The sequence below is a fragment of the Plasmodium knowlesi genome (assembly GCF_000006355.2).
Source record: "Plasmodium knowlesi strain H genome assembly, chromosome: 13".
Classification (NCBI taxonomy): domain Eukaryota; phylum Apicomplexa; class Aconoidasida; order Haemosporida; family Plasmodiidae; genus Plasmodium; species Plasmodium knowlesi.
Window position 1 is genome coordinate 792,130 of NC_011914.2, and position 25,860 is coordinate 817,989.

At 39.9% G+C, this 25,860-nt stretch overlaps 9 protein-coding genes across 9 annotated transcripts; 4 read left to right on the plus strand and 5 right to left on the minus strand.

The window, feature by feature from the left end:
* Nucleotides 1-83: 83 nt before the first annotated feature.
* PKNH_1317600 (lipoate-protein ligase B, putative) lies at nucleotides 84-1,421 on the minus strand (the record flags this gene model as incomplete). The annotated part of the gene is made up of 1 exon (XM_002258051.1): nucleotides 84-1,421. The coding sequence occupies one exon, from the start codon at nucleotides 1,419-1,421 to the stop codon at nucleotides 84-86; it is 1,338 nt and encodes a 445-aa protein (XP_002258087.1).
* A 926-nt stretch (nucleotides 1,422-2,347) lies between these two features.
* PKNH_1317700 (mitochondrial import receptor subunit TOM7, putative) lies at nucleotides 2,348-2,770 on the minus strand (the record flags this gene model as incomplete). The annotated part of the gene is made up of 2 exons (XM_002258050.1): nucleotides 2,348-2,500; nucleotides 2,696-2,770. 2 exons carry the CDS (start codon nucleotides 2,768-2,770, stop codon nucleotides 2,348-2,350), a joined length of 228 nt encoding a protein of 75 aa, XP_002258086.1.
* A 923-nt stretch (nucleotides 2,771-3,693) lies between these two features.
* On the plus strand, nucleotides 3,694-5,775 carry PKNH_1317800 (DnaJ protein, putative; the record flags this gene model as incomplete). Its single annotated transcript, XM_002258049.1, has 1 exon — nucleotides 3,694-5,775. The coding sequence occupies one exon, from the start codon at nucleotides 3,694-3,696 to the stop codon at nucleotides 5,773-5,775; it is 2,082 nt and encodes a 693-aa protein (XP_002258085.1).
* Nucleotides 5,776-7,706: 1,931 nt separating this feature from the next.
* PKNH_1317900 (dicarboxylate/tricarboxylate carrier, putative) lies at nucleotides 7,707-8,663 on the plus strand (the record flags this gene model as incomplete). Its single annotated transcript, XM_002258048.1, has 1 exon — nucleotides 7,707-8,663. The coding sequence occupies one exon, from the start codon at nucleotides 7,707-7,709 to the stop codon at nucleotides 8,661-8,663; it is 957 nt and encodes a 318-aa protein (XP_002258084.1).
* A 1,527-nt stretch (nucleotides 8,664-10,190) lies between these two features.
* On the minus strand, nucleotides 10,191-12,614 carry PKNH_1318000 (conserved Plasmodium protein, unknown function; the record flags this gene model as incomplete). The annotated part of the gene is made up of 1 exon (XM_002258047.1): nucleotides 10,191-12,614. The coding sequence occupies one exon, from the start codon at nucleotides 12,612-12,614 to the stop codon at nucleotides 10,191-10,193; it is 2,424 nt and encodes an 807-aa protein (XP_002258083.1).
* A 975-nt stretch (nucleotides 12,615-13,589) lies between these two features.
* Nucleotides 13,590-14,834, plus strand: PKNH_1318100 (3'-5' exonuclease, putative; the record flags this gene model as incomplete). Its single annotated transcript, XM_002258046.1, has 1 exon — nucleotides 13,590-14,834. One exon carries the CDS (start codon nucleotides 13,590-13,592, stop codon nucleotides 14,832-14,834), a length of 1,245 nt encoding a protein of 414 aa, XP_002258082.1.
* A 1,360-nt stretch (nucleotides 14,835-16,194) lies between these two features.
* PKNH_1318200 (conserved Plasmodium protein, unknown function) lies at nucleotides 16,195-20,058 on the plus strand (the record flags this gene model as incomplete). The annotated part of the gene is made up of 3 exons (XM_002258045.1): nucleotides 16,195-16,221; nucleotides 16,675-19,554; nucleotides 19,828-20,058. 3 exons carry the CDS (start codon nucleotides 16,195-16,197, stop codon nucleotides 20,056-20,058), a joined length of 3,138 nt encoding a protein of 1,045 aa, XP_002258081.1.
* A 115-nt stretch (nucleotides 20,059-20,173) lies between these two features.
* On the minus strand, nucleotides 20,174-22,438 carry PKNH_1318300 (GTP-binding protein Obg2, putative; the record flags this gene model as incomplete). The annotated part of the gene is made up of 1 exon (XM_002258044.1): nucleotides 20,174-22,438. The coding sequence occupies one exon, from the start codon at nucleotides 22,436-22,438 to the stop codon at nucleotides 20,174-20,176; it is 2,265 nt and encodes a 754-aa protein (XP_002258080.1).
* A 772-nt stretch (nucleotides 22,439-23,210) lies between these two features.
* Nucleotides 23,211-24,827, minus strand: PKNH_1318400 (nucleoside transporter 2, putative; the record flags this gene model as incomplete). The annotated part of the gene is made up of 1 exon (XM_002258043.1): nucleotides 23,211-24,827. One exon carries the CDS (start codon nucleotides 24,825-24,827, stop codon nucleotides 23,211-23,213), a length of 1,617 nt encoding a protein of 538 aa, XP_002258079.1.
* Between the last annotated feature and the right edge of the window lie 1,033 nt (nucleotides 24,828-25,860).

Genomic DNA, 25,860 nt, shown 5'->3' on the forward strand with positions numbered 1-25,860 from the left:
CCCCTTCTCCCATAGAGCTTTGTACCCTTCTTCGGAAAAGTGACCCTTCTTGGGTCAATGCTACAAATAGGCACACCAAACAATTAAGCAAAAACCTCACCTATATCGCTCGAAATCTTCACCTTGGCATTAAAAATTCTTCCTAGCGAGTGTGCGCAGTTAAGTGCCAATTCGTTGAGCAGTGTGGAGGAGATAGCCATTTCTCTTTCTCGTTCAGGGTTCCGGCTGACTCCTGTTCTTCTTCTCTCTCTAATTTTAACTTCATCCAGCTCATGCATTGAGGTGTAATCAGTGTGACTCATGCCGCAGGGCAGTAAATATTTCAAAAAGTTCTTGTCAAGGTTGAAATTTAAAGCCATTCCATGCATGGATATGTATTTTCTTATTTTCACACCGATTGAAATGAGCTTTTTATCTTTGTAAAAAACGCCAATGGAATTTTCCTTAGTATGCGCTTTTATTTTAAATTTGTCCAGAATTTCGACTCCAACCTTTTGTATATTATTTACTGTTTTGTGTAGGTCAAACGAGCTTTCTGTCTTTTTGTTGAGGTTAGTGTTGCATGAGTGTGGAAGCCTTTCCTCATTGTGTTCTTCCATTTGATATTGTTCCCCCTCGTAATCATCCTTACGTTGGGACAAATGGGACCCCCCCCTTTCGCTATAGTTACAGGGATACCTTTTTAAATCTAAAATGAAATACAAGATTAGCTGTCCCGGTCCATGATATGTTACCTTTCCTCCTCTGTTAATACGATATATCGGCATTTTGACTTTATTTCCATTTTGTGAAAACCTGTCAAAATAGTTTTTCCCTTCATCATAATTTTCACTCTCATCTATTTCGCTTTTAATATATTCGTGTTTATTAACAAATTGGAAAAGAGTCCTTTCGTCGAAGTTGTTGTACATATCCCCTAATTCCTCAATGTAGTAATTCCTTTTATCCAGAAGGATGTCACCCAGGTGTGCTGAGCTTCCTAAGGTGTAGCATGGAGTATGCTGAAGAATGAAGCAAAAATCATATTTCTTAAGATTTTCTTCAAACCTCTCAATTTTAGCTTTCACGAATTTAGGTGTGTTCGAATGTATGGGAAATTTGTTTCCACTTTGGAAATTAATTTTGGATTGATGCAACCAGTTTTGCAGTTCAAAAGCGAGTTTGTAATTTATAAGTTTTTTGCTCAAATCAAAAATGAGAATTTCATTTGTCGAGTGTGCTTTCCGTGTGTTGTACTTCTCCTTTTTTAAAGACCCGCTGATTGTCTGTACAAACGCTCTTTTGTGCGCTTTGTATTTCACACCCTTCAGCAGACTAGTACACCTTGTTCGGAGGATTTGTTCTTCATTCTTTAACTTCTTCGTGGAGCAAACGATCACAAGGCTTATCGCAGCCTGCACCAAAAGGAGTCTCTTAATCATTTATGGGGATCAAAGCGCAGGGGTGTGTGCGTGGTGCGTATATAACGCTGTCCTACTATGGCATAATTTATTTTATTCGTTTTCACTTTTTCTTATGTAGTTAGTGGCCAGTGTGTGTGTTTCTAGGTTGGGGGTGACTGTTTCCCCAATTTTGTCATTTTTGTGGTAGATCCAAATTCCCCTGATATAGTCACAAAAGTGGATTTTATATATTTTTTTTTACAAAGTTGTGAGGAGCTATACGGTGATAAATATCGCCTTCAATGTGGCTCCCTTCCGTTCCTACAAGTATGACGTGCCTCTTTAAAAAGAAGCAGTAAATCCCTTTGGGGAAATTATTTTAAGAGAAAAAATTATCATTATGGAGTTAACCAAAATTGTAAAACGACGTCCCCAAATTTTTGCAAACGGAAGAACGGAAGGTCTACTTGCATTTTCGTGTTGGAATTTTTTTTTTTTTTTTTTTTTTAAAATAATTTCCTGAACCTTAAAGAGTGACACTGAACAGATTAATGCGCACATTGCGTGGATATAATTGCTTTTTTTTTTTTTTCCAAATCTATATGGTTACCACTTTTTTCGTTCTGTTTCGCTTTTCCTTCAAATTGTTTCAAAGGTTAATTGGGGCGTGAAATTAATTCGCGTCCTTGTATGTTTTATTTAATTAAAAAAAAATGAGGACACATACGAATGAATTACCAGCGGATACATGTGTGGAGGAGAGTAAAAAAAAAAAAAAAAACAGCGGGTGTATGTTACACGGTGGCCATAAATGAGGGGCATATCATGGCGGAATAATAATTTAAAGCATTCGCGAGTGCGCACGCATGATGTTATAATTCTTCTATCTGAGCACACAAACAGTACTTCTACCTGTGTATGGGGGTACTCCTCCAATGTACGTGCGCCTTGGGCTCCCCCCTCCCTCAGCCTATCAATATTTTGGGGATTAGTTTAAATGGGTTCAGCGTAAATTCGTCATTGTAGTGAAGTCCATATCCAAATATGAAGGGCGTGAAGCAGTAGAAGAGGAGTGGCCTTATGATGTAATCGCACAGGTGAATTGACATGGAATACATCTGTAAAGGGGGAGTAATTATTTTAGGGGCATATATGTGCGGCGCGGGGAGGTAGGCATACAGATCGGGAAGGCGTTGTCCCCTCGATTATTTTCCTCCCATGTATCACTTGCGCAGTGTCAAGCGGAAAAGAGGAAACTCTCTTTTCTCCTTTCAGCTCATTCGCGTACGGCCTTAAGGTACACGTTCCTTTACCTTGTTAATCATCTTCGAGGAAAGGGAATTGCTGTTCCCCTTTGCCATTGTGTAATCCGGTTTGTTAAAATTCATGTTTGGGGGGGGCGGGGAGTTTACTGGACCAGGGCGTTGACCTATATTTTTGTTCCGTTTTAGTACTACACTCAAGGGGCACGAGTGAAGCTAGGTGATTTGTTTGGTATATCTTTGCTTTGATTTTCCTTGATTTGCTTTACTATTTTTATTTTTATTTTTATTTTTATTTTTATTTTTATTTTTTTTTTTTTTTTTTCCTTAACGTGAACGTGGCAACTCGTTTCAGGTGGTCCGCGGAGCGGTTACTTTTAACTATAGCAGCCCATGGCTCCGCCAACAAATGGTGACCAACTCCCTGCGTAAATCACATGGGTGTAGTTGCGCAAAAGTGGAGCTTAAGCTGGATTTTTTTTTTTTTTTTTTTTTTTTTTTTTTTGTGCATGATACATTGCAAGGGAAAAAAATGACTTAAAAGAAATGGCACTTTTTTATGTATCCCCACATGGAAAAAAAAAAAAAAAAAAGAAAAAGAAAAAAGAAAGAAAAATCTCTTTTACAAGTGTGGATACTAATCGTAGCAAGCACAAAAACGGAGAATGATTGAGGAATGAAATAGAGCAAAACGGGAAAAAAAAAAAAAAAAAAAAAAAAAAAAAAAAAAAAAAGAGCAAAGCCAAACAGAGAAAAGAGCTAGTTGCTAGGAATAGCAAGGAATGCATAGCAAAAAGGAACATGACCTATCAGGCTGGAAAGCTCCTTAAAATTTGAGTGCACGTAAGCAGTCCATCGATCAAGAGGGCGGCGAAGCGGGAGTGCTATCAAGTGGAAGTCCAAATCGATAGTACTATCCCAAGCGGGAGTATCTGTGCTTTCCCCGAGGAACAGTCGTAACCCAGGCACACCATATCCCCCATTTGCCACCCCTCCTTGGTGTGTGCACCGAAATCAACATTTCCTCCGCGGAGTTTTACTGACGCAAGATGAAGAGCATGTCGTCGTACGACACGGGGCCGGAATCCTCGGAGCTGAGCTCGTTCAGTCTGAAGAGGAAGTCGTCATCCAAGGGGAAGGGCGACAAACATAGCAAGGGGAAAAATGTGGAAAAGAGTAACAGCGCAGATTACAGTGACGAGAAAGAAACAAAAAAGAAAGACGAACAGAAGAAGAAAAAAAACGAGCAGAAAGATAAAAAGAGCATAATGAGCAATGATCAAAGTAAAAATGCAAAAAGTGGAAAACAGAGTAACGTTGAAAAGACCCCAGTAGACATGTTCAAAAGTAAATTAAAATTATTAACGGACAATATAATTATTATTGCAATTATTTTATCCTTTATGACACTGATAACGTTTAAATATTTGGAAGAAAAATATTCCATGGAGAAATATCTGGAGGAGGGAGATTCCTTTGATTATTATGAGGTGTTAAAATGCAAAAGAAGTGACAGCATAAATAAAATAAAAAAAAATTATCGTGATTTATCGAAAATATACCATCCAGATAGCAACAAGGATTGTAAGGATTGTGACAAAAAGTTTAGAGATATTACAAAGGCATATAAAACCTTGTCTGATCCGAGATTGAAAAAGGCATATGATCATTCGAAAGGAAAAGTTTTAAAGTTAATTGAGTCTAACAGTATTAATTTGACCATGAGAAATTATAAGGATTTGGTGGAGAATTCCAATGACTACTGGATCATTCAGGTTTATTCAGACACAGATAATCTAAGTTTGAATTTCTCCAAAATTTGGGAAGAAGCATTCGATAAATATAATGAGTATATATCTTTTGGACGTATAAATATATTGACAGATAAAAAATTAGTTAAGGCTAAAGTACCTTTTAATGTGAAAATTTTTCCTACCATCTTTATTCTGGCACCAGATGGGACCTATCAGTTATATTCAAATATCTTTAATGCCACATCAAAAGATTTCCAATCATATATTATTAGCAACTATCCTAACTTAATATATAACGTGCATGATTTTAACAAGGCGTATTATTCACTGATGAAGAAAAGTGACTCTGTCAGTAAAAGTGGATCTTCTCACATTGATAAAAATAATAAGGTGCTTCTTCTGTCCAACAAAAATAAGTTAAGCCTTCAAGCCAAGCACATCACGTTCAAGTATAGGAACATTTACACTACCTATGCCATACGCTACAACGAAATTGACAGCTTAACAGATGAGCCACTCAAGAAGGAAATTATAGACGCCCTTAAAGTGCTCAGTGTAAAAAAGAGTGAATACATTAAGGAAAATGAAAATATTGATTACTTCATTTTGGTGAATAATAAAGCACAAGTGAAAATTATTAGACGAATTTCCTCTACGAATATTAAGAATGTATATAAAGATGCCCTCATGAAAAACATGGTAGAAATTAACGCTACCAATGTCGACTCCGTTTGTTCTACTGTCGGTTCCAGACACACCTACTGTTATGTTACCATCATCGATAATCTGAACAATGAAGATACACTAACAACATTGAAGAAAATTTATCAACATGTAAATAATTCCTACGCAAGTTTTACCTCCAAATTGGGTGCGGATGAAATTGAGAGCAACATGTTCATTCAACCAGTCTATTTACTAAAATCCAGTATGACAAAAAATTTCTCCAAATTTGTTAAGGACAAATCTGTAACCACTTATGACTCTTTCTTTATGGACTATTCTGCCAACACCTTTGCCACAGTAAATGAAATAAAGAATTTAAGTAATTATTCACAGAAGAAGGAAGACCTTTCTTTTCTTTCCAACATTTACAAAGACATTGAAATTTTGACTTTTGAGAAAATCCCCAAGTACTGTCTACCCTTGGGGGTTAATTGTCTCTATAACCCCAAGAAGACCTTTTCCTATCGACTGTATAATATTTTTAAGAGGACTTCCCAAATGCAGGTCATCGTTTCTGCCGTCGTGGGTTTTTTCCTTTACCCTTCTTTTAAACAGTACGGTCAGTTGAGGTACGCTTATCTCGCTGCCTCCATAGGTGCTACCCTCCTCGTTACTAACATCAAGGATTTTTTACTCCTCTTGGCGAATTAGCTGAATGTTAGTGAAAAATGTTAGCGGCATGCTGTTGGGAACTCCTTGCGCGCTACGGTTTCCTCTTTTTTTGTTACCTCCCGTGGTAGCCGCGCCTTGGCGGCTCTGCTTGCGTGCACTCCATCATGTTCATCTGATGAACTCATCGAACTATCACCTCTTTGGAAGGAACAAGTCGACTTCCCTAAACCGATTCACATAAACCGGTTGACATAAACCGGTTGCCTATGTAGTTGCTACTGTGTTTTTTTTATTTTTTTTTTATTTTATTTTTCCGCCGCTTAACTAGCGGTTAGCTGATGAGATAACCCCATTAAGGGGGGGAAACTTCAATGAAGAGTCACCCATTGCCTGAGCTTTTCCCACTTCCCCATCCCGTCCAGTTTGATCCACTCATATAAAAACTACAGAAAGTGGTGTTCTCAGGGGGGGGCGTCAAGTACTTCCTCCCCCACCCCTATCATTTTAATCACACACGCATAAAGATGCATCTGCGCATTTGGTTTAGTAACACAGGTTGATTTCAGCTCTAACACATGGTTACCTCTTCCCGGAGGAACCTTCTTTTAGAATAACATATTGATCTTTTTATTTCTCAAACTACATTACATTCTCGCGGTAACTCCTCAAATTCATGCAGATTCGTGTATTCGTTCGTGACATGCACGTATAAAAGGAGGCATCCTTAAGTTAAACACTTCGGAACATGACCCTCTTGCATGTTGTTCGAAGCCAACGCGTGGGACTGCGCCATTGCCGCTGCGTGTTGTATGCACCTATATTTTTGTAAACGTGCATATTTCCCTTTGAACGTGGCAAAAAGGGTGGAAAAAATATATATATATATTTTTTTTTAAACTTTGCGGTTCGAACTGTTTTTTTTTTTTTTTTTTTTCCAATCAGCACGAACGTCCCAATATACAATTTTGTTAAGTTATACACGGGGAGAAATACATTGATGGGTTTGTTTGTTTTTTGTTTTTTTTTTTTTTTTTTGTTACTCCACGCCTTCCTGCCTTTGTAAAAGGCCTATGAAGTACATACCAACTGATATACATCCCTCAAGTGATTCTCCAAAAAAGGGAGTGCACCTTTTCCTAGAAGAGGAAAATTCATTTCATGCGAATATGACAATTTGTTGCAGATCTTCCCATCGTTCCGCTTGATACTTACTAAAAAAAAAAAAAATAATAAAATAAACGTTTAGCATATGTAGATATCAGTCCATCGATCGTGAAGGTTTTATGTGGAGTTTGATTTGACCAGGTGAGAGGAGTCCCATGTATGGGTTGGACACAACAGCTTGCGCGTCGTAATCACGTAGGCTCATGTATGTGTACGTACGTTCATACGTGGTGACCTCCGTAAGTGCCTAGTTTAGCACACCGTCGCGGCGCATTTTTCTTCCACCCCTTCAGTTCCCGATAATGCCGCGTGAGGAGTGACAATCTGAGGAATGACAATCTGAGGAATGACAATCTGAGGAATGACAATTTTCAGCTGAGAAAAAAAAAAAAGCACAGCATTACCCGTGAGAGGATTCGAGCAGGGAGAAAAAAGGTAGGCCAGGGGCTGCGTTTATCTCACGTTGATACTTTTAAATGTATTTGCGTGAAGAAAAGGGTGTTTTCGTCTACTCATGCATATACCTGTGTGGCCACGATCCAGTTTTACGCACCCTTATTCGCACATTTGGACATATGTATGTGTGTGCGTTTTTCCCCTTGTAGATACTGTCTTGTCATAGAGACGACTCAGTCACCCATTCCACAACCCACATGTGCGTAAGCGCACGGCAGAAGGCAAAACATCACGGCGTAGTCGTATCTCTACTCCAAACCCTAGTGCACCCGCTTCACCAGGTGGAAAGCACGTGAAAAGACCCATTCAAAAGGAGCATATTGGAGAGGTCCACTTTTCGCCCTGACAAAATGAACAAAGATATTGCCAAGTACGATTTGGAGGACAGCTCAAATGTAGAAATAAAAAAAAGAAGCAATGATCAAAAGAGTCTGTTGGAAAAGATAAAGCCATTTGCAGTGGGTGGAGCCAGTGGAATGTTTGCAACTTTCTGTGTACAGCCACTTGATATGATCAAGGTGCGGATTCAGTTGAATGCTGAAGGAGCAAACGCAATTAAAAATCCATTTGTTATAGGAAAAAATATCATCGTAAATGAAGGTGTACTCTCTCTGTATAAAGGCTTAGATGCAGGCCTTACTCGACAAATTGTTTACACTACGGGAAGGTTAGGATTATTTAGGACATTCTCTGATATGGTAAAGGAAGAAGGGCAACCTTTGCCATTTTATAAGAAATGTTTTTGTGCACTCGCTGCCGGAGGGTTAGGTGCCTTTATGGGAAATCCAGCAGATCTGTCTTTAATTAGACTGCAAGCTGATAATACCCTACCCAAAGAATTGAAAAGAAATTATACAGGCGTTTTCAATGCTGTATATAGAATTTCAAAAGAAGAAGGAATCTTTGCCTTATGGAAAGGATCCGTGCCAACCATTGCACGAGCTATGTCATTGAATTTGGGTATGCTATCCACATATGATCAATCGAAGGAATATTTAGAAAAATATTTAGGGGTAGGTATGAAGACTAATCTTGTTGCTAGTGTCATTAGTGGATTCTTTGCAGTCACTCTGAGTTTACCTTTTGATTTTGTCAAAACGTGCATGCAGAAAATGAAAGTCGATCCTGTAACGAAGAAAATGCCCTACAAAAATATGCTTGACTGCTCACTCCAGTTATACAAAAAGGGCGGTATATCTATCTTCTACGCAAGTTACTCAACATACTATGTACGTATCGCCCCACATGCTATGATTACCCTCATAACTATGGATTACTTGAACAATTTATTAAAGAAATTCACCTAGCATCTTTCATTTTTTTTTCTTCTTATCTGAGAATGGATGTACAGATGTGTTTATGTGAGCTCGTACAAAATAAGTGAAGACGATCAATCTATCAGTTCATAAAACTAATAATTAGTGATGGAGGGAGCAATAGTACTAGAAGAAGGAGAAGTAGAAAAGAACACTGGTGTATGCACACCTTGACTGCTTCACATGGTACAGAAATTTCTTCTCCTAATTATCGTCAATTTTGTATAAATCGTTTTTTCAAAAAAAAAAAAAAAAAGGAACACCTTTACTGTGTATCCTTCCTAAAGGTAAAACTACCTATCCATGTAGAAACCATTATGAGCAAATTGCGTCATCCTTTTTTTTTTTTTTTTTTTTTTCTACTCCCTTTCTCTCTCCAATGATATTTGTTCATAATCCTTTTTTTTTCAACATGTTCAAAAAAACTGCTAAAGTATTATAATAATTTTTTGGTCCCTTTGTGAAAGTTTGTCTATTTTTGGAAGACCTGTTGGGAAGAAAAATGCGCATCGATCCATCGATCAATCGATTAATCTTTTTTTTCTTTTTTTTTTTTGCGATGATTTGTTGGAAGGGTAGCCATGTAAGCAGCTTCTGCATTGTAAACAGATTGGCATCATTCGCATACTTCCCCAGGAGAACGATTGGCACACATTTTTGCTTCAGTTCCTCACTAAGGCATATCTCGAAGATGTTCCATCTATCCACATTTCCTTTGCTTAACTTCTCATGGAACATTAACCCAAGTTAGTAGGCACTGCAGAGGTTTCACTAAATTGACCACCCGCTGGCACTTTGTACAGATGTACGTTGCACCGGGAACAGCCAAGTAATTTCTTTTTTTTTCTTTTTTTTATGGTGCTCTCTCAAATATGCTTCAAGCAACTTGTGCAGATAGACGCGTAAGACCCGCTCATGGAACGAGGGAAGTCTATCAAACTGGTCCTGCGACTTCTGCAGCAGTGCACCAAACGTGGGAGCCAACATCAAAATCAAAAAGGGACAAAAAAAGGACATAAAAAAGGACAAAAAAAGGGACAAAAAAAGGGACAAAAAAAAGGACATAAAAAAGGACAAAAAAAGGGACAAAAAAAGGGACAAAAAAAAGGACATAAAAAAGGACAAAAAAAGGGACAAAAAAAGGGACAAAAAAAAGGACATAAAAAAGGACAAAAAAAGGACAAACAAGCTGTCCAATTTACGCACCAGATGGGTATAATGCACATCCTAAGACGCCGTGAAGGGCAAAATGAACGTCGTCCAAAAAACTTTGCAAATGTAGAGCAATACTTTGAGCGTACGTTAGAAGTGCGTCTTTTGAAAGAGCTTGACATGGACTTACTTCTTCGTCACATTGCTTGGTCAAGAATGTAACTTCGCTGCATCAGCTAAAAGGGGGGGGATGAGTAGTAAAAAAAAAAAAAAAAAAAAAAAAAAAAAAAAAGAAAGCCTCCGTAGAAGTTTTTCTCTTCACTGAGGGAATTACTACAACGGTCAAAGCATGTTATTTTGTTCTCACTACAAATCATCATCCACCGCAACGCTGCTATTGTTAGACGTGACCGATAGCAAATCACGTGGGTCAATCTGGTCGTTGTACTTCTTCTTTAGCGGCTTTTCCTTCATGTTTTTCGTCAAGGATATAATATTTTGGAACATTTCCTCCTTTTTCGATTTCAGCTTATTTCTAACAGAGTTGTGATAAATTTTTTTTTTATCCGCATTAGTGCTGAGGTGTTGTGCACTCTCTCTTTTGTTGGCACTTCCTACCGTTCCCAATTCTTTTTTCTGTTTCCCATTTTCTAGCTCGTTACGCCTAGAACTTTCCACAGAAGATGCAATTGGGTTAAATGGGTTGCTTGAAACCATTTTCACATTTTCCTTTTTAAATATTTTCGTTTCATTATCAACGAGAACCTTGGTCTTCGACCTGGCGAGCATTCTCCGCGCGGCCAAAGGGGTATTCGTAGTACCACTTATTTTATCCTTCCTGTTTTCCGAAGGATGCATCCCTTTGTTCATATTGATCACTTTCTTTTTGTTTAAAACGATGGTGTAAGGTGGTTTTTTCATAGAATTTAGCCTAGACATGGTTTTTCTCCTCTTCAAGGCTACCGTGTTTTGCTTTTTGAGCTTCGGTTCGGCCATCGATTTTTGTTTGCTCAGAATGCTTTTTTTCCTATGTTGGAAGTTAATATTTTTGGTGGCGAAAGTGACGGTATCTCTTCTAAACCTCAGCGATTTCGTTCTCCCTATTGCTATTTTGGAGTTTTTATAAGTTAATTCTTTTTTCTCAGTTTTCTTTTTTGGTGTCATAATGTCTCTATTTGGGTAGTATCCTTTCCTGTATTTAGGTGCAATTTTTTTCGCAGAAATAGCACTCCATTTGTCTTCCTCATTTGATGTAGACATTTGTGGGGTGTTAGTAGTTTCTCTTTTATGTCTTAACTGTACAACATCCTTTGCCGCTTCGTACTTTGGAATAGCTTGTCTGCATACTCTTCCGTAATGTTCAGACGCTTTCCCCCTTTCGGTATCGCGCTGATTGAACAAGCTGTGAGGAGTGTGAGGACTGTGAGGACTGCGGGGGCTGCGGGGACTGCGCGGACTGTTAGAATCATGGGCACCTCTCCCCGATAATACTCCCACTTTCAAACGCCCATTCGTAGTGTCCCCCATTTTACAGCTCTCAGTGACGCTATATTTATTCAACACATTTTCATGTTCGCAAATTTTGACCTGTTTGATAGGCTGCTTGTCGTTCTTATCTCGCTTTGCCCCGTCAACTGGTTGTACTTCCAACGTTTTGGGTGTTTTTCTCTTCTCCTGCGCATTCATTTTTGCGGCTACTATTTCGTTGTCGTACAAATCCTCTGCGTCCCTTTTCACTCGTACAGGTGTGTCGTACGGATTATCCCCACTTGTGCTCCCCTCTCTTTGATGCTTCCTACCATTTGGCCCCTTCTTTTCAATATCGTTTATGTACTGGCTTAAGAAACCTTCGGCTTCGTTCTGCGCTTCCGCGTTATGTGGACTTGCACTTCCGCCATCGGAATCTGCAAACATCGTGCTGAATTGGTCTTCTCCTTTTACATCAAAATTGACTTCTTCCTCAGAGGGGGGTTTTCTGTCGTCGCTCAGGTCAGGATCACTCCTGAACTGAAAAATTTTCTCTTCTATCTTCTGTAGCTTCTCCGACGAATTTCTATTTGCCTTTTCGTTGTAGCTGTAATGGTACTCAGGCTTGTCCACATTGATGTAGTTGGCGTAGTTCTCTATTGGCCTCTCCAATTCGTCACATGAGATTTCTACATCATTGGTACGCGGGTATGTACCTTCCAAGTCGTGCGCAGTGGTCATTTCGAACGAACTGTAAGGTGAATTTCCATTTTGGCTGTTTCCCTCCCGTGGATAATGAACCACAGGGTAGTCCCCAGTTTCATAAAAATGGTTCTCTTCATTATGCTGCGAGTTCCCCTGCAGTGGGTTGTAATCAATGGGGGAGCTCAATTTCGAAGCGAATAAGGCATTTATATGATCACTTATATGATCAGTTAGATGACCACTTTGATGGCGCTTTTTCTCCTTTTTTTCCCGTTTCTCTTTTTTACTTTTCTTGTTCCCTCTACATTTGGAGCACTTTTCATATGGGGGATCTCGAGGAACTCCGTACGGGTAGGAAACAAATGGGTTGCACTGTCTATTCATTGTTTGCTGCGCCTTAATAAGGGGGGAAAATACGGACCCGTTCAGCGGTCCGCCCATAGAATACTTTTCGTGATATTCCTTGACATATGGGCCCTCCGGTTCTTTGCGGAAATATGGATTGTAAAGGAACTTCCTAGCTCTTATATCATTAACGAATGCATAGTCTTCTTGCAGCCTGTACAAAAGCTGCGCGTTTATGTTTCTGTACCCAGGGATACAACTGGCTTCCTCCATTATAGGCAAAAAAAGGTTCTATCAAAATGAAGTGTTGTATTCGTGACAGCGTGGCTAAATTGTAATTCGAGGGATACAGACATGGGGTAATAAAATGGAACTCGTTTTTTTTTTTTTTTTTTTTTTTTTTTTTTCTAATAAATGATAGGTGTATGCTGTGGTAGTGAATTCGGCATCAAGCAGAATGTCAATGTATTGATGGGAAGCAAAAAAGACAATTTGTGAAAAATGTGAGTATATTAAAGCGTATATTATGTTGTGCCGTGTGTATAATTGTTGGAGACGTAGATTGGACACCTTTAAAAATGTACCTTAAGGATTTTGAAAAAAATGTAAAAAAAATGAATATTCCAATTTGGCAATCTTGCTGAGAAAAGGAAATGAAAGGATCTATAGAAAAAAAAAACATAAAATATAAACGCACCTTATTTTTTGCGTTGATTTAGTTTTTTCTTTTAACAAATTGTAAAATGTCTGCACAAGTAGCCAAAAGGGGGAAAAAAAAAAACTTAAAAATAGCTCGAAATGGAACAACAATCTTGCCTGTTCATATATTTTTCTCTTTTTTACAACGCTGAAGCTGTTTTTTTTGGTGGCAAACGCATGCCGCGTGTGCAAAGGTAAGGGTGCGTGGTATACAGAACCGCGGCTATTTTTTTAAATAGCTATTTTGCGTTATACCCTTTTGGGGATTTTTTTTTTTTTTTTTTTTTTTTTTTTTTTTTTTTTCATGTTCATTTGTTTTGAAGCTGTTCATATACTCTTCCGAACAGAGCTACAGCCTATGGGGATAAAAATAGCGACAGTTCCCCCCAGCAAATTTTCAACTTAGGAGGAACGATACTTTACCGTTTAGGAGCCATATGGGGGAAACATTTAAAGGTGTTCTCCCGTTCGTTTTTATGCTACTAAAATAAATAGTGTGGTACAAATCCCCTTCTGCGCGAAAATCCGGAAAGAATATGCTATTTTGAAATGTACCTATATCACAGCAACAAGTGCGCGATCAAAAAAGGCATACCACTCTTCCGTAACGTAGTTAGTATATGCTTTTTGAGGAAGGCACAAAATGGGGATTTAGTAAAAAGGCGAAAGTTGTTTTGTAACACCAAGTTCATTTCTACCATTTCGGAAGAGCGTAAAACAGGATGTGAACAAGCGAACAGAGACCAGCCTTCCACTCCGTTTGGAAGTTACAATGAGAAAAGTAGCTATAAAGACATAAAAATTGTAGAAAATGAAAAGGAAGGCAATGACGCCGCTGAAGAAATAAACCGAAACGACATCATCGCAGTTGATTTTGAGGGAACGAATTTAGGGAAATATGGAAAGGTATGCATAATGCAGGTGTACACGGAGGAAAGAACCCCGGGAGGAGTACACCCAAAAAGTGAGTGTTTATCCCGTGAGAAGTACTATATATTCGACTTACTAAAAATGTCAGTTATAAAAAGTGTTAAAAAAATAATCGAAAATAAGAAAACACTAAAATTGGTACACGACTGCAGGGAAGATAGCTCCGCCCTATACAACCAGCTGGGAATAAAATTCGAAAACGTTTACGATACGTCCAGGGCGCACATGCTACTGATGGAAAAGAACAGAAATAGTGACATCTATCAGGTAAGCTTTCTCCAACTCTTGAACGATTATTTGGGAATTAAGGATGATTGTTTAAGTAGCATCAAAAAGGAAATGTATAAGAATGAAAAAATTTGGGAAGTGAGACCATTAAGTAAAATGTCTATCATTTATGCCTTAAAAAATGTGAAGTATTTATTCCCCCTGTACAGGATATTCGATAACATGCTTTCAAAAAAAATTGTTTTGGAAAAATCGAAAGATTTTGTAAATTACTGTTTTATGAATTCGCGGTATAAATTACCCGTCGACTTAGCCAAACGGGGGAACGTTGTCCAAGCCATGTTGGTAAGTAAGTCGATGCTAAATTGTGTTTTTAAACTAAATAGTACACGGAAAGGAATTGCATGCACCCCATCCTCCGTTGCGCAGTTTCGTGATGTTAAGGTGGGCGATGTTGTTCTGTGTGTGATAAGCAACAAGTCCATAGATCAAAAAATATTATATTTGTGCAAGCATGACGATGTGTACGATTACTGGAATTTGAAGGAAAGACCGAGGGGGAAATTTAAGCCGTCAATACATGAGAATGCCACCGATCCGATGATTCAGTTTTGCGACGAGGAGGAATCAGCATAGAATATGGTAGGAGTTGTCACCACTCTAAAAATAGGAGGGTCTCTTTCGTGGGGTAAAGAACACACAAACATGCGCGTACGCATATGCATACATACAGACACTTCGTACGATGCGGCCTTGCGTGAACTTTTCTGTGCTTAACAAATTGGTTGAAAAGATATACTGGGGTGTAGGTCAACTCAGCTGAGATGCTCCGTCCGCTTTAGTGGAGGATCTTAGCGACGTGTTCGCCACGCCGCATATAAGTTCAAGGTGTAGTAAAGGGGGATTCTCCCATCGCGCAAGGAATTGTTGAACCGAACTGAGTTGAATCGAACGCAGTGTGTATTTGTACACTGTGTATCTGTGAATAAAAACCTGTTTGAATCCCTAATTGGGGAATTTTCGTGATTGTATTTTTTTCTAACATTTTGAGGGGAGCCAATTTTGCGATGTGCTTTGCAGTCAAGCTGGAAGTGCCGGTGCAACTGTCTTTTTTTTTTTTTTTTTTTTTTTTTTTTTTCTAATTATGTATTTATTCGAGTATTCGTTTGTGCATTTATTTAATTACTCCCTTTGGGTGACTTCTTACGCCCATTAAGGGAAAAACCCAGGTGAATTCATTGTAGGGGTATAGCCGTGTTGAAGCCCTATTCACGGCGCTGATCCTAAGTCCGCATCTAAGGTCCTGCAGTGTGCAGGCGAAAAAACTGCCACGTAGAAGCACCACCCAGTGGGTACCTTCACGGAGGGAGGAAAAGCGCACCTCCTGTTTATATCGAACTGATCGCACATATGAGGGTTAGCATGTGTTCCCGTTTACCTTCGCGCTGGGTGAAAAGAAGCAAAAAAAAAAAAAAAAAAAAAAAAAATACATATGTTAGGAAAGGAGAAAAACAAAAACTAACCTTTCACATACACCATAAAGGCACCATAGCTACAATATTTGCAGCATTCCCGTTTATAACTGTAATCGCGTAAATAATTGCGCACATGGGGTGTTCCGGAAATGAGGCTGATGTGGATCTTCCAAGGTGCCGACAGAATAAAGGAGCCCTTTATAAATGTAGATGTGCGCATGCTCATACGCAGGTCCATTTTTAATTTATAATTTATTTTATCCTTTAAATGGCACAAGCTCGAAATTGGGAAGAGAGAAGGAGGTGTTCCATTTGTATGTGTGCCATATGTACGTGCACCATTTGTATGTGTACCATTTGTATGTGTACCATTTGTATGTGTACCATTTGTGAGCCACAAAATATATTATCAAGTTGATACTGCCTCTGAGATATCAATAATAACTCTTTGGCCGCCACTCCCGGGTAAATATTTCAACAAGGACGCGGCTAAAAGGTAACATCGGGAAAGTTGCGGAAGGATGAACGGAACGAGATCCTACAAATGGGTAATAATTTTTAGTATGAAAAGGGAGGCAACTGTACCTTGCCTCTGTTGTGTGCGCCGTGGGCATGCATCTGTTTGTTTTTTGTCCAGTCCAGTGGGCGCTTGCGGAAGGTGTTCTTTTCCGGCCGTGTTGACCTTAGGACGGTTGGAGTGCTCAGCCTTAGCGCAGTTTATAGCCTTAGCGCAGTTTATAGCCTTAGCGCAGTTTATAGCCTTAGCGCAGTTTATAGCCTTAGCGCAGTTTATAGCCTTAGCGCAGTTTATAGCCTTAGCGCAGTTTATAGCCTTAGCGCAGTTTATAGCCTTAGCGCAGTTTACAGGCTTAGCGCAGTTTACAGCGTAGAGCAGGGAGCTGCCTACCCCGGACACGTCGCACACTCTGTGAACCTCGTGCAAATCGAAAATTTCTCCCACTCCGTAAACCTCCACATTTGTATATACACCTTCCCCGCAGTACCTTGAGAATGGTTGTGAAATTGTGCCCCTGAAACGGGGGATGAACCGGGAGAGCGACTACTCCCTGATGCTACTGGACATTCAGGCGGACTTCTCCGAATTCCTGATCGAAGAAAAGAACATCATCAGTGATGAAAAGCTAGTGAACCAAGAGGGGGACATATTCAATGTACAGAAAAAACAATGCATACAGAAGCAGAAGAATGCGGGGCTCATAGAGAGAGAAAAATATGTGCATGAAATTGATCATCTATGGGCCTATATGGAATGGCATTATAATTTTGAGGACGAGATAAAGGTGCAAAAGAGCATAGTGAGTGATTTAGGTAAGCTGAGGAAAGTGCCAAGACTATACGTATCCGCCCATATTATCGATGGGATTATACATGAAATGTCCAAGAATGAAAACATATGCATGTTGAAGTATACAAGCTATGAAAGCTTTTACAGTAAATATGATAATGAAATGGACAAGGTAAAGGAGCAGGGTGAGAATAACATTTACAACCGCTGTAACTACATATATGAAGTTTGCGATGTGGCAGACAAGTCACTAGTTTTTGCTAGCAGCCCTATAATCAATACAACCATAAAAAATGTCCTCAGTATTACTAAGAGTGGGAAAAAGAGAGAAGACTTTAATGAAGAACAGGAGGAAAAGGAAGATATCGTACAGGACGAAATATGGCAAATCTATTTATCAAAAAAAATTAAATGTATAAATGATCAGTGGCTACTAATTTGCATCAATGAAGAAATGAAAAATATTATTGAAAACTGTGGAGATATTTATTTCAAGATTTTTAATAAGTACATAAAAGAGTATAATGATTTTTTGAAGAGCCACAACTACAACACTTCCTTCCATAAAAATGACATACATTCTTCCACCATGTTTGGGGGGCACCATGACGGACACAACATGTTTGAGATGAACAATGGTCCAAATGAAAGCTTAAATTCGGATAAGCTTAAAAAGTATCGAGTGAATTTAATTTTCTCCGGAAATAAAGATATTAACTATATCCTTTACAAATTATGCCTAGACTTGGGGAAATTTAATGACGCAGTTCTGTGCACTAAAAATAAAACGTACAACATTCTCCTGAACGATATTGACGGGACATTAGCCATTTGTTTAAAATCTTTTTTTTCCAAGTACTACGGGAATTGCGCATCCATGATGAATAATGCGATGGAGGAGGAGCTAGTCAAAACTCTGTCCATTATGGGGCTGTGCAAGGAGAAACTCGTACTATCTGAGAAACCCACGATTTTTAGCAACATCGAGTTGCTATTTCAGTATTACCTGATCGTGCATAGCGAATCGTTGGAGGAGGGAATCGGACAAGATGGTACCGAAAACGAGGATGGCGTCATTTACCTAAGTAGGAGGGCTCTCTTCGGAAACCTACAGTTCTCCACGGAAGAAATATGCAGCTACCTACTGCACGTGCAAAAATACAGCACGAACAACTTGGTGTACGTAAAAAAAAGGGGCTTTAGATACGTGAAAAGCGAAATAATATATGAATTTCTCGTTAAGATAATAGAACTCGTGAGTATCCACGACGAGCTATACACGCATCATCACATAGAGCCAGGGAGAGGAAGTAGCCCATCCTTTAAGCAGTACATGGAAAACCTGCACAAAGTGGTAAGGAAGAGGTATGGCATCACACTGAAAAGTTTAGTCAATCTTATTCATCAGAACGAGAACGAGTTTGCTTTTTTAAAAAATAACAAAATTCCAATGGACACGTATATCATCTTGCAACTCTGCTGGAAATGTTGCGACATTGAGAACAGGCACTTTGATTTTTTTAGTCTATACTACAATTACTATTTCTTTTATGAATACCTGAATAAGCATTCTGAGGAGCTTTCCTTCGAGGGAATATTTAATCATTATCTTGAATTTTTGGATGACGACAACCAAGTGAACGACACCGTGGTTTACTTCAACCTCTTTAAGTTACACAACACTATGTCCTTAAACATCCTGCGTTCCAGTGGCAAGGTCGTTATTCATTCGGATAAACTTTTCACCTTCGACATGGACATGCTCACCTATGTTAAGTACATCGACGAGATGTTCCGAAACTTTAATTCGAATTTGATGGACAAAATTATACAGGATTTTATCAAGTGTTACCAGTTTTTCCTTGACCATGGTTACGACCGGGGGGTGAAAGGTGTGAAGCTTCAGGCAGTTGCAGCCATGGACACGGTTGCTGATGGATCAGATGTCGTTGGCTCCGACACCACCGCAGCTGATATTTACAAAGACCGAGTGCTCTTCCGAAACAACAATATCCTTAACGTTAGCAACATCAAACATATCTGCAACGATAGCTGCATGTTCGAATATTTTATCGTGGTCAAGTACTACTACACAGATAACACCTTTTCCGTGCTAGAGAAAAAACTGAAAAAATTTATTCACTCAGTGGAGGAAGACTTCGCAAGTGCGCACATAACATCTGCCACGGATTATTCTTCCTCTGGATCTGGAACGGCGGGAAGAGAGACTTCTTACGAGATGAGACAAATAAATAAAGCAAACTGTAAAAAGGCCCAAAGCAACTACTCCTTGAATTACAAGATTTTTAAGTACCAAACAACTTCCTTCCCACAAATACGCCTAAGAAACAACTACAACGAACTCCTATGCTCCCTTTATACCCCCCTCTCTATCCACTTCTCCATTTTTCACGAAAATGTAATTTACAATAAAAAGCAAAACTCCTTTCAACTCATCCCTTCCTTCTTGCTTAAGGAAAATTTGCGCAGTTGCTTAACTGCTCTCTTCACCTTCAAGAATTCCTATTTCGCCCAGGAGTTTTACCCCTTTTTGAATCCTCTGCTGAATAACAAGGTACCATTGTTGCTTCCTCCCCCCTTTCTTTTCTACCATGCGTCGGAGGGGGATCCACATGTTAAGGATCCACATGTTAAGGATCCACATGTTAAGGATCCACATGTTAAGGATCCACATGTTAAGGATCCACATGTTAAGGATCCACATGTTAAGGATCTACATGTGCGAGGGTGATTAATGCTTCTTCTCCTTCAGCGTGTGTATTGACTCTGTAATGTTTCCTTTCGACATATACGCTTTCCCACCCCCGTGTTACCACCTCCTCCACAGGACCTCATCGGTACCATCGCCGTCCCACCACTGCGCCATTGCAGAACCAAACTCATCGAACGCGAAAATGAAAAAAACATCGAGTTCATGGAAACTGGAAATATCGTCTTCTCAACGTTGAATAGTGACATGAAGAACTACACCAAGCACGGTGCCTGTTGTCGGAAGTTCGTTGAGAAACTTTGTAAATTGTACAACTGTAATTTACCCGTGAACAGCTTCTCCCTTTGATGGTGAAGACCAGCTAGCCATTCTGCATCATTTCTCTTCTCCTTTGTGTCAGTTGAGGTACCCTTTATTTATGTGTGCCTTTTGTTGGTCCCTCCTTCACATCAATTGTTATTTCCTAGGTTGTGTCGCCTACAGCACCACCACTCGTTAACAAATTTTTACCATCTTCAGAGTCGCTAACACCAACATCATGCTTCTTTCCACGAGGCTTCTTCAAAAAGTAATCGAAGTTTTCCATATAGTTATGATCGTAGATATGTTTGACATTCTCCGGTAGCTCATAATTCTGCAATCGCCGTTGTCCCTCCTTGGCGTGGCTCTGCGTAGGAATGATATAGTCCTCTATGTTCTTGGCGTACATTTTGTTACTCATTAAGACGTGCTCAGGGTAGATAAGTTCCCGTATCTTCCTGCTCAGGAGTTTTATGCCTAGACCGAATTTGGCAGAGGTTCCAATAACTTCTATATGGGGGAATATATTTTTCAGACGGAAATATAGGGAGTCTAAATTGAGTAGAGCGTTTTTGTGTAGCATGTCACACTTGGTGGCAACCACAAGTTCTTTTTTTTTTAAATAATCTGGATTGAAAAGGAAGAGTTCATTTCTTAGCATTTTTATTTGTTTTATTGTATCGTTATGGTAGTCCTTGAGGTTGGCACGAACTTCTTTTGATGCGTGCATATGGTTACTTCTCTCATCGGTGCAATTGTCCTTATGTGTGCTCTCTTTTAATACTTCCTCCTCCCCTGCTTCCACCGCGTCTATCGTTTTTCCCCCATCAGACGCCTTGCTATTCGCCCGCTTTAGACTCTCCGTGTAGTAGTCCTCAACCTGAGTGTCGTCCACATTCTCCAGTTTGTCACTCGCAACGTCGATGACGTAAACGATAAGCTTGCTTCTATATAAGTGTCTGAGGATTCTCTTTCCACGGCTAGAATCCTTGTGTGCGTTATAAAAAAGGAAGGGGGTATCCAGAAGAGTTATTTCTACCCCATCGATGTAGTTAATGTTCGAAACGTGTGGTATGGTGGTGCTAAATATTTGACTACTAATATTCCCATAATACCTACTGAGGCTACTACAGAGGGATGTTTTCCCACTGTTTCCAATGCCAATGAAGGCTACATCGTTCATTAGGCGGAGCTCCAATTCAAGGAGCATCTTCTCCCCATTCTCGGGTAATCTATAATCATGTTTTTTAAAAAAGGAATATGATATGCCTCCTTTTCCTCCACGAGCTACCAAGAGTTCCTCATTTTCTTTTAAAAACTGATGCCAAAAAATACTCTTATACATTTTCCTATTATTTTCATTTTTTTTTTTACAGTAAATTCTCTTTCGTACAATTGTTCCTACGGGGACGAATACAATTTTGTCACTACCATCTTTTCCTCGACTATTTTCTTTAAAATTTTCTCCATCATTTGCTTTAACTTTCTGTTCTATTTTTATTAAATCGTATATGCTTTTTTTACTTTTCAAGATGACATTTCCTCCGTGTCCTCCATATCCTTCGCCCTTTAACTTTTTACTCCTTCGTCTTTTGTAGTTTGGCTCTCCTCCTTTTCCAGACTTGGCTACTACCCACAGAAAATCACAGAAGCGTCTTTCGTTTCGCATCATCAGGTGGTCAGTGGGTTCGGTGAGGATTTTCATTAGAGCTTCATTCTTGGGGGCATCCCAGGGAGCTCCTTCATCACTTTGGTGTGCGCAATTTTTCCCGGGGGATTCACTTTCGGCATTGGTTATGAATCTGGATCCCCCCTTCGAGGGGGAACTCCAAATCATTCCTCCTTCCGAAAAGGATAAATTGGAATCTTCAGCTTCGTGCTCCTTACTCAATTGGGGGATTATCATGGGTTCTCCCTTTGTGAGGACCTCCTCATTTTGATCCCACCCGGGTTGGACACCCCGGTAGACACTCATCCCCACCGCATCACCGTCAGAGGAACCCCCTGTACATGTCGCCCCTCTTCGCCTGCGCACAACGAATTTCCTGTCTCCCTTAATGTAAACACACTCGCTGTTTTCGTACACATCGTCTTTTTCCTGCACATCTCCGTTGAGATTATGGTGGTTACTACGCACTTTGCCTTCATCACAATGGGTTGGTGTGCACTTCCCTGGGGCGGCGCTGCTTTCCTCATTCATACCCTGCGCCGCCTGTTCAATGGAAGAAAGGGCATCCCCCCCAAGGGGGCGATTACCCATTCCCGCGCTGCATAACGAACTGAAGGTGGTGCTTCTTGGCGTGCAAAAACGAATTGCACCTTTGGACTTGCCGCCAAGGCTCACAGTGGAAACTCCCTCATGTTTTAACAAAAAAAGGACGATTTCTGTTTGGGGGAAACGTAAAAAAGAAAGTTTTCTTATGAGCATAAGTTGATAATTTGAAGTGAAACAAGATAGGCGAATTGCTCTGCACAATAGATTGTGGAGCTGGTCATCTGTTTAGTGAGATGCTAATAGGTATATTCTTTTTATAGGCCAGTTGCGTGATGACCCTTCCACAGGGAAAAACACACGAATGGGAAAAATCCAAACGATTGAAGAACGAGTTCTACTTTTACGAATGAAGATTATTTAAAAGGGTTAAGAAGGCTTAAAGCAGATTAAAAAAAAAAAAAAAAAAATTAACCGAGTTACTCAACTGGGTAAAGAAAAAGATTTAATTCACTTATGCTTCATTATTTAGGTTCTATTGAAAAAAAAAAAATAAATAGTAAATAAATAAAAAAACGCATGCAGGTGGCAGACTCCGCTGTTAGGTCACACTTCATTAATTATAACATTCGAAGGGGGGGAAAAGAGTACGGGTGCCTTTTCACAGAGGCACCTGTTAACACATGCTTTACTTTGGGAAGGGTTTCCCGAATGTTTGATGAACAATACGAGGATCTATTCAAATCGCGTAGGGTGCAAAAAAAAAAAAAAAAAAAAAAAAAAGAGCCACAGGAAAATTGACCTCGATTCGTCTGCGCATACAACATGTACATGTGCGCACACACTTTGGGGGGAGGATCAAAATGTAGAGCAAAGCAATACAAATGTGCGAAAAGGTGAAAAATGAAATGACTAGTTTGCAGTCCCTTTGGGCTGTCCCAAACGCACTGCTAAACCTGACGCTTCGCTCATTTCCCATTTTACCACTTCACGCGCCCTGGACATAGCGCCTGTATAAGATCGAGGTACCATAGCCCGTAAGCAAGCCCATCCGGAGGAGCGTGGAGCCGAAGCTGCTGACCATGGCAACGTTGCTCATCGAGTTGAGGGGCTTCAAGACATCGGAAATGTTGATAAAGGACAAAACGACAAACCAACCATTTAGGTAAATGTTTGAAAAAATTAGGGCGCACTTAAAAAGAAAATTATTCAAAAGGGCTGCATCTGTCAGGGGTATTATCAAACATAGCACGGATAGAAACGTCCTTGCCAGTGAGTATATGAATACCTTCTTTTGTGGGAGAAGAAACTTTTTAAAAACTGGTACAGTCTCTGCAAATGTTGGAAAAATCCTACTGACACAGTCACCCAACTGCACCATGCCAATCAGTATGTATCGCTCGTCCACATTTTGGGTCCACATTTCTGGGCAAACAACGGGGAAAACTGCAATCTTAAGGAAAATATTGTAGAAGGTGCAAAAAAGGAAAACGATTGACTTCTTGTAGAGGAATGCCTTTATCCTGGCTTGCTTCATTATCTCGTTTACCTTCACGTTCAATGAGGAGACCTTTGGGACGAAGCGCCTTCGAGGGCTTACCCCCATGGGGCCCACCCCGTTATTTGCATCACTAGAAACTTGCATGGCAGCTTCCTTGCGAGTCTGCTTTTCAGTATCGCTTTCATTCCCACTGTAGCCACCTTCGCGAGTGGAACTCTCAACCGGTATGACGAATGATTCCCCCCCGGTTGTTCCTCCTGCCCTGTCGAACAGTGCACCGCTTCCACTGCGCGCGCGCTTCCCATCTCTTTCTTCCTGGTACATCTTGAACTTACGCTTAAAGTCATCGGTACTTTTCAACAGGGTGTAGAAAATGAAGGAGACAAAAATAAAGGTGCAATTAATGGCGCAGGTGGCAAATATGGACTGCATAAGCTTATGTACGTCTTTATCAATTTTTATTAAAAAATAGAAAAACGTGGAGGTAATGAAAAGGGAATAAATTCCAGTCAAACCGTATGACAGGCAGATTACTTTGGAGCTATTCAAGACGATGGTGGCAATTGAAAAAATCATCGTCTTCATTACGGAGCAGGTTGCACCGATGATACCAATAAGTAAATAAAATAAAAAGGTCCGATCATAGTAGTACTTTACGACCAGAGGGTACACAAGCTGGAGGCCAAAAGAAATGATAAAACATATGTCATAGGTCCTCGTCTTCACTTCGATAAATAAAGCACTGATTAGTGAAACGAATACCAAAACGGAGAAGTATAGAAAGAAGGTGGAGGACACCACGATGTTTTTGTTTAGCAGTTCGTGGATGTGGGGCGTCGTATTCAAGACGCAGTTGTACATGAGTACGGATGACATACCCATCAGGCACAGGGTTATATTTGCAAACGTGTTGCTGTATTGAAGGTGCTCTTTCAGGAGCGCTGTGCTCCCTTCTTTCGTGTTGGTTGTGTTATTCGTGTCTGTTCCTTTCTTCATTTCCGAGTTGTCTTCCCCAACTGGTGGCGAGGGGGGCCCCTCCGACGTGTTGGTTCTCTTATTGGGTGCATTCATTTTCGAAGATTCCACTGAGTGAGGTGCGGTCATCCGCGGCGCTGTCTGACGGTGTGCACCTTCCTACAGTTATATTTTCCCTTCTGTCAGCCGGCGCATACAGCAGGGGTACCGTTTGGAAAGGTTGTCACCCCTCTTTGGACTTTTTATTTCTTGGCTATTGAAACTTCCAGGGCCAGGTGGCTATTTTGCTGCGCCCTCTTCTAAGGTCACAAGTGGTTACGAAATATTATACGTCCAACATTTCTTTTTCCGTCATCGCTTTGGCCAACAAGGCTCTCGCGCTTTTTCACTGAAAACATATATGTCGTATGGTAGACCCAACTGTACAATAAGGCGGTTCGTTTTTTCAGGAAAAATGCAAAATTGGAAAATAAGCCCAGGGGACAAAAAAAAAAAAAAAAAAAAAAAAAAGGGGGAAAAAGAAAAAAAAAAAAAAGCACAAATGAAAAAATGAAGAAATATGTGCGGATTGGGCAAATTATTTCCAGTTTGGCAGAGAGCGAATCCTTTTTAAAGAGGAGGAAAAATTTTCACGTTGGGGAGAAATCCAAGGCACTAACATATGGAGAGGATTAAGATGGTTATCTTGGGTTGCTGACATCTGGTGAGCACCTTTTTTTTTTTTTTTTTTTTTTTTTTTTTTGCCCAAGTGCTAAATAGGCCAGGTTACAAATGTGCGACTTTCTTACGCGCATGTTTACATAACAGCGTGGATTTTCTCCCCCTCACACACCCAGCGCCGCTACAACAATCTCTATGTCGAAAAATCCTTTAACTGATTTATTTCTCGATTTGTATCCCCATTTGTTAATCCAGATAATCCTTTGATATGTGAGAGAAATGGGGTGCTTCTTCAAAAAAGGGGCTACAATAGTGGGGATTTTTTGAGGGCCATATAACCTGTGAGGCCGCTCCATCTGGGGATACTTTGCACCACAACGTTGTGAAGTAGGTGGTATATATATATATATATATATATATATATATATATATATATATATATAAATCACCGTGAATGAGGGTTCATCCTTTCGAACCAGAAGGAATTTTTGAGAAGCATGCT